A 7,092-nucleotide genomic window follows, 5' to 3' on the forward strand; every position below is an offset into this window, starting at 1 on the left:
GGAAAACCCCTCCAACACAGAGGAGGAAAACCACGGATGCCAGCCAGCAAATACTTCACTATATCAGGGAGTGTTTACAATTGCCGTGATTTATCTTATAATCTGATAAACCCTAGCCAGCGGCTTACAAAGGTATATATTGACGGTGGTATCGATCTGTACCGCGGGACCTCGCTCCGCTCGTCAGAAGTTAACCTCCTTTAATATTAATTTGGACCATAATATAACACATAAGAGGGATAAGCACGGAAAAAGAGACTAATAAAAATAATTTATAGTGCGAAGTTTTTCCTGAAACGGATGTCACACGTTGAAGCCCATGCTTTCCGTCCCTGGCAGTTCTTCATGGCATGTTGTGTAGCGTTTGTAGTTTTTCGAGTGATTTGCCTCCTTTTAAACTTGTTTAACCTTGTGTAATCATTACCTTGTATCCTAACTACTACTAGTTTAGGAAAGTAAGTTCACAACTGACATATATTACCACATCCGTATTTCTTGAACAAGATGAGCTGTGTTCAACACTATTCCTACTATTTGCTGCATACTACTACTTGACACCCGAAAGCTTATAAAAGGCCATGCCTGCTTTGCTTGCTGTTGTTCTTCGTAAGCAAAGTTGCAAGTCTCCCCAGATCAATCCATCGTCATGGAGCTAAATGCAGCCACACTCCTCTCTATAGCTCTCGCCTCACTGGCCATCCTGGTATCCTTACTTCGCCGGAAAACGGCATCGAGCTACGAGAAGAGGCGGCCTCCCGGTCCACGATGTCTCCCCTTTATCGGAAGCCTCCTCCACCTCCTGACGTCCAAGGCGCCGGTGGTTCTCCGGGACCTGGCCAGGAAGCACGGCCCAGTGATGTATCTGCGGCTAGGCCAGGTCGACCACATCGTCATCTCGTCGTCGGCCATGGCGCAGGAGGTGCTCAGGGACAACACCCTGAACTTCGCGTCGCGGCCGAGCATCCTAGCTGGTGAGATCGTCTGCTACGGAAACCTCGACATCGCCTTCGCGCCATACGGAGCCTACTGGAGGACGCTGCGCAAGCTCTGCACCATGGAGCTCCTCAGCGCGAGAAAGGTGAGGCAGTTCGCGCCCATTAGGGACAGCGAGACTCTGTCCTTAGTTCGAGAGGTCGCCGCCGCCAGTGAAAGAGGCATGCCGGTCAATCTCCCCAGCGTGCTCCTGTCATGCTCGAACTCCATCACCGCCAAGGCGGCCTTCGGCGAGGTCTGCAGCCCCGAGCTCCGGCAGCAGTTCCTGTCCGCGATGGAGGTCGCGGTGAGCCTAGGCCTGGGATTCTGCGTCGGCGACCTCTTCCCCTCTCTCTGGTTCGTGGACGTCGTTTCCGGGATGAGACGCCGGCTCTGGCGAACGCATCGGCAGATGGACGCCGTCTTCGACACCATCATCGCCCAGTGCGAGTCGCGGCGACTGAAGAGGAAGACGGCGGGAATGACCGAAGATGATGACATCCTTAGCGTCATTCTTAGAATCAAGGACGAGGGGAGATTGAATTCCCCGTCGGCAACACAAACGTCAAGGCAATCGTATTCGTAAGTGCTCAATGCCTCTCTAATACAGTACTCCTGCAATTTTGAATCACTTGTGATGTTCTATCTCGTTCAAAAAAAAACTTGTGATGTTCTATATATTAATTTGTACATGTACTTATCTGTTCATTATCTGAGTTCATGTCAATTTCAACTAGGATCTGTTCATAGGAGGCACGGAGACGACTTCCACGGCCGTCGAGTGGATCATGTCGGAGCTCATGAGAAACCCGGAGGTGATGAAAAAGGCACAAGCCGAGGTGAGACGAGCGTTTGACAACACGAAACCACAGGACCACGAGGAACACATCGAGGAGCTGCCCTACATGAGGATGATAGTCAAGGAGGCCTTGAGGATGCACCCGCCGCTACCTCTCTTGATTCCTCATCTATGTCGGGACACGTGTGAAATCGGTGGGTTCAAGGTCCTTGCGGGATCAAGGGTACTGGTCAATGCTTGGGCGATAGGAAGGAGCCCTGACTACTGGCATGACGCGGAGCAGTTTAGACCAGAGCGGTTCGAGGAGAGCAATTTGGACTACAAGGGCACGCACTACGAATACTTGCCGTTTGGGAGTGGGAGGAGGATGTGCCCCGGAAGTAATTTTGGGCTGGCTGCCTTGGAGCTCATCTTGGCACGATTTTTGTACTACTTCGACTGGAGCCTCCCTGCTGGAACTCGACCGGAGGAGCTTGACATGGACATGGTCGTTGGCGCCACATCCAAGAGAAGGAACCCGCTCAACCTAATAGCGACACCGTATAATGTTTCGATGAAATCTCAGAGTTGATAGTATGATTTGCAGTTGATGTTCCGGTCTCTGTTTAAGTTTCGTAGTTCTCTACACACATAGGAATAAGAACCTCGATTGGTTTGCATGTCTCTGTCACCTTGATGTAATGCGACAGATAAATAAATATTTAGCAAATAATCCTGGCACAGCAAGGTTTGTAGTACTCCCTCTGTCCCATCAAACATGTTAGAGGTTTGTTAAAATTTGGATGTATCTGGATATTATTTGATATCTAGATACATTCAAGTTTTAACAAATCTTAGATAGGTTCCATAAGATCGGAGGGAGTACTTTGAGTGGAGCCTCCATGCTGGAATTAGCTCGATGTTTCTCTTATGCTCTAGACCATCCAATGTGGTGTAGAAGGGGTTATTAAGAGCATGTTCTACCTATGAATACAAAAGAATGTATAGTATTGAGCATACAAGTAGATTAATCTCAAGCGAAATATTAACTCTGTCAACAAATTAAGCATGCACAGGGAGCTACAGCGTGATGAATCGCGTTGTAGCTTTATCGCTCAGACCACTCCACGAAGCCTTCTTTGTTCCCTGATTGACGCCATCTCATCGGTGATGTAGGATTAGCGAGTTGTTATTAGTTTTGGTGGTTTCGGTTCAATCTTTGTAATTTTTCTTGTAAGGTGTTGTGAATAATCTAATAAAAAGCCGTGTGCATTTCTTGAATGCAGAAGCTAGGGTGATATTTTCCCCATTTCGAGAAAAAAAATATGGTGGTGACTGGTGAGTAAAACCATCCTACAAAAGCGGAGCAGATCAGAGAAAGCTAAGCTAAACAAGAGGAGCAGAGTAGACAACATCTAACGAACACCAAGCCGCTAGCTCGTAAACATTCAGAGGAATGCACTACTCGGCACCATATCTATCCACGGAGCAAAGCACCGGATGTGCAGAACCAAAACAGACCATGCAAAGGAACCGGAGACAACCCGGGCCGCTGCCACGCCGGAAAACAGACATGCTTCAGGTTCGAAAATCAGACAGGTCGAATAATAGATTCCCCGGGACTCGGAGCGGCTCGTGGATCACCGCATCCACCGCTCCGGCCTTCTCCTTTGGCGAGCTGAAGGCGTCGCCCCGGAAGTAGAAGAAGTGACACGTCTTGCACATATTCCAGAACAGCTTCTTGCAAGGCGTGGGCACGACACTGTCCTCCCTCAGGACCATCCTCAGCAGGTCTCTCCTGCACTTGTCAATGGGCCTCTGCAGCTCCTTCCTAGCATCTGATATGGTCATAGAACCACCACTCTGAAGAACCAGCAGCGAGACACTGTTCAGTTTGCCCTCCCTGTACTCCCTCTGCATCCACATAAATCAAAGAAAATCATTTGCGGAGCCAGCATACTTCTACTTATCACGACTGCACCAAATTTACATAAAAATCATGATGTATTTCTCTTTTGACCAAGACGACCAATACCAGTAACTTTTCTAGTATATCTCGTAGTTTTTTCCACCAAAACATACCTCATATGTTTGGACATCATTCAGTAGACGGCCGCATGTGCTCATGAGCCGAAACAACTCGATGTACTCTCGGTCTCTGACAACAGACTCTGTGATCTTTGGCCCAACGAAGTACAACGCTGGGAGCACAACCGGACCCAACGCGAATGAGATAACAGCGTTCTCCATGTACTCCTCTGGTGTCGGCACATATCCTGTCTCCCTCCACTCCACCTCGGCCATCATATTCCGTAGCAAATCCTGCCACTGCACAGAATGTTCAGAAAACACCAACACTTAGCAAAACAGATTAGTATGTTGTGAAAGATTTACATGTGCATACACAAGACTTACTATTTCTATTAGATGACGAGAGACATCGCGGCCTTGCACTCTAGAAGCCTTCAATCCAACTTCGTTCACTGAGTTGTAGATCGCAGAGAACACGATTTCGACATGCTCAGAGTAGTACTCTATTTCCTTGTGCTTGTCCCACCTGCGACAACCATATAGTATGTAAGAAACCCATGATCGCTCGAGAAAGAAGAAAACAATGTATGTGCATATTTTTACATCTCAACTAATGCAGTGAGGTTCTCCAATTCTTCTTGTGAACCCCCGACGTCGAAGAAGTCATCAACGACAGTCGTGAGTGCACCATTCTTAGCCCATATAATGCGAGCATCAGATAGCTCTGGGAGGAACATGGTGCCAGCAGCAGAGAGGTAGAAATATGCCACCTTTTGTCGTGCGAAAGGTAGCCGGTCCAACCTACTCTCTTTCACCCAACTGCAACTTAAAAATCACTTCAACTAATAATACAAACATTGTTGATGTGTATTTCTAACAAGACATCTTTTGGCAAATGTACCTATCAAGATGTTGAAGTTCATGTTGGTAAACAGATTGACTTGTACTGAAATCCACGATGCCCAAACCCAGAAGATTTTGATTTGTCTGCCGATGCCTGCTTAAGAAATACAATAGGTTTGTATCTGGCGTAGTAGTGTGTGCATTACATATAACTTGTTTTGCACAAAAAAGAGGAATGATACCGTACGAGTATAGCTTCTGATGCTCCATAACACCAAATCGCTCGATGGTCCTCTTATGCTCTAGACGATCCAATGTGGTGTAGAAGGGGTTATTAAGAGCATGTTCTACCTATGAACACGAAAGAATGTGTAGTATTGAGCATACGAGTAGATTAATCTCAAGCGAAATACTAATTCTATCGACAAATTAAGCATGCACATGGAGCTACAACGTGATGAATCGTTTTGTAGCTTTATCGCCCAGACCACTCCATGACCCCTTCTTCATTTTCTGGTTGGCGCCACCTCCTCTGCTTTTGCTGTTACGACATTTTGTCGCATCGACATCTCCGCTCCCCCCTCTCCTGCTTTGGCCAGATCTTTTGCCGTCCAATCACATATTGTCTAAAGAGAAACTCTAGCAGATCACCTAGAACTCCAAAATCTCAAAATAAAACTGCTCAAATAGAAAATGGAGTGGGAAAAGAGCACTCTATCACATAATCTATATGGTGGTGATTTGTCCTTGATTTTTTTAGAAGACCCTGTAAAACACCCCCTCTAGCCAGTAAATTTAGAGAATCGGGGGTGACTTCTACAAGATACTATATCCACCAAGAATTGGCACCACTGACATTTCTAATTCACATACCTCCCGGCAACACACCACCCTGCCACCGCCGACACGGCATTATGGCAACGCCGCGTCCGTCCGCTCCCCGCCACCCTCCCACCGTCTCCGACCTTCCACACCATCCCGACATTCCCCAAACCCTTGCGCGATGGTGCAGACCGCGCCCGAGCTCGACACACCTGCTCGTGGTACCGCTCCATGGACCATGGGGGAGGAAGGGAAAGCTCGCCGTGCCTGCTTGTGATGCCGGTCCACTAGGGGTGCGTGCTTAGTGTCCGCCACAGCGGCGGTGAACTGGGTGCCCACTTCGAATCCCCTGGGCCGCGACCACATGGGGCAGGAGAGGATCCAGCCCGTGAGCCGAAGCGAGCAGGTGGAGGAGAGTGGAATTGTTCATGGTCTCTTTTTGTTTAGAGGAAACATAGGGATTTATTTAACTTGTGCAAACAAAGTTACAAAATCGGGCAGTTCCAAAAACCAAACCCTACGCCCAAACTGGACAGCTATAGCATTTCTGGCAATCAGGTGAGCATCCTGATTAGACTCCCTATACTCATGCTGGAAACTAACGAAATTTTGACAAAAGATACCACCTGGCTGAGTGAATTGTCAAAAAAGGAAAAGGACCACCTGCACCGTGGTAGTGCCACGGTGCGCAGTGGTCCTTTTGACAATAATTTTCTGAGATGGTCTTTTTTGACAATTCAGTCGGTCAGGCGATCTCTTTTGTCAAAAATTCGGAAACTAACTAATTCCAGATTACTAGACCGATTCTCAATTTCTACTAAAATAGCACTATAGCGACATAAATTCTTCGTCTTGATCATATTGATAACCTCCAACCAATCCGAAGAAACTGTCAGTTTATCAGTATCTTCAGCCAGCACCAATGCTTCAGCACAAGCCATCGCCTCCAAAATAGCAGGATCGTAAACCCCCTTAATCGTCCTGGCTGAGGCTCCTAAAAACTTCCAGCAGCGTCCATGCAAACCACACTCACCGAGCCATGATCTTTCCCACGTGAAACTGCTGCATCAACATTACTTTAACCACCCGAGCTGGAGGATGGATCCATTTTACTTGTCTAGGCTTTGGTTTGACGGGGCGTTGCTCCTTCACAGGTGCACTAGCTTCACCAAGATCATGAATGAAACGAGTGACGAAATCAAGAGTATTCAGCGGTGACAACAAGCTAGCCCGCCCATGGATGTTTCTCTGTGAATTTTTTTCTACAAGCCTTCTCGCTACTCAGCTCATTCTTCCCTCTTTGTTGCTACGAAGCGGACCCCATGAGGCGTGGTGCTACATGTCAGCTCGCCTCCGCCGGGAGCTGTTGGTGGAGGTTTAATTAGGAGCCATGCGTCATCGTTTACCCAACCCCTCCTCTTGGTTTTTTTTTCCATGAAACCGTAGGGAAACCTCTCCTCTTGGTCTCCACCATCTGTCACTTGATGGCATCACATATGCTGCAAGTTGTGCTTCAAACATGAGGTAAGTTGCAAAAGGAGATTTCTCATGTGGGTTTGTTGTAAGGTTGAAATAGCTAAAATAATATTGGAAACAATGTTGCTATTTGTTGGAAATGACTCTGAAATCTTCTGCAATGTGATTTC

The 7,092-nt window shown here is 47.4% G+C and overlaps 1 protein-coding gene and 1 pseudogene across 1 annotated transcript in view; one reads left to right on the forward strand and one right to left on the reverse strand.

Moving 5' to 3' along the window:
- Positions 1–750: 750 nt before the first annotated feature.
- Positions 751–2,456, forward strand: LOC124677452 (annotated as a pseudogene).
- Positions 2,457–3,022: 566 nt separating this feature from the next.
- LOC124672073 overlaps positions 3,023–7,092 on the reverse strand; it is a 29,643-nt gene continuing 25,573 nt past the window's right edge. The window contains exons 14-19 of the mRNA XM_047208363.1: positions 4,872–4,975; positions 4,683–4,778; positions 4,385–4,600; positions 4,166–4,307; positions 3,833–4,078; positions 3,023–3,664 (exon numbers count right to left, since the gene is read on the reverse strand). Coding sequence (XP_047064319.1) covers positions 3,329–3,664; positions 3,833–4,078; positions 4,166–4,307; positions 4,385–4,600; positions 4,683–4,778; positions 4,872–4,975 — 1,140 coding nt within the window. The 3' untranslated portion in view covers positions 3,023–3,328. The remainder of the gene's footprint in view (positions 3,665–3,832; positions 4,079–4,165; positions 4,308–4,384; positions 4,601–4,682; positions 4,779–4,871; positions 4,976–7,092) is intronic.

This window comes from Lolium rigidum, chromosome 7, assembly GCF_022539505.1.
Source record: "Lolium rigidum isolate FL_2022 chromosome 7, APGP_CSIRO_Lrig_0.1, whole genome shotgun sequence".
NCBI lineage: Eukaryota > Viridiplantae > Streptophyta > Magnoliopsida > Poales > Poaceae > Lolium > Lolium rigidum.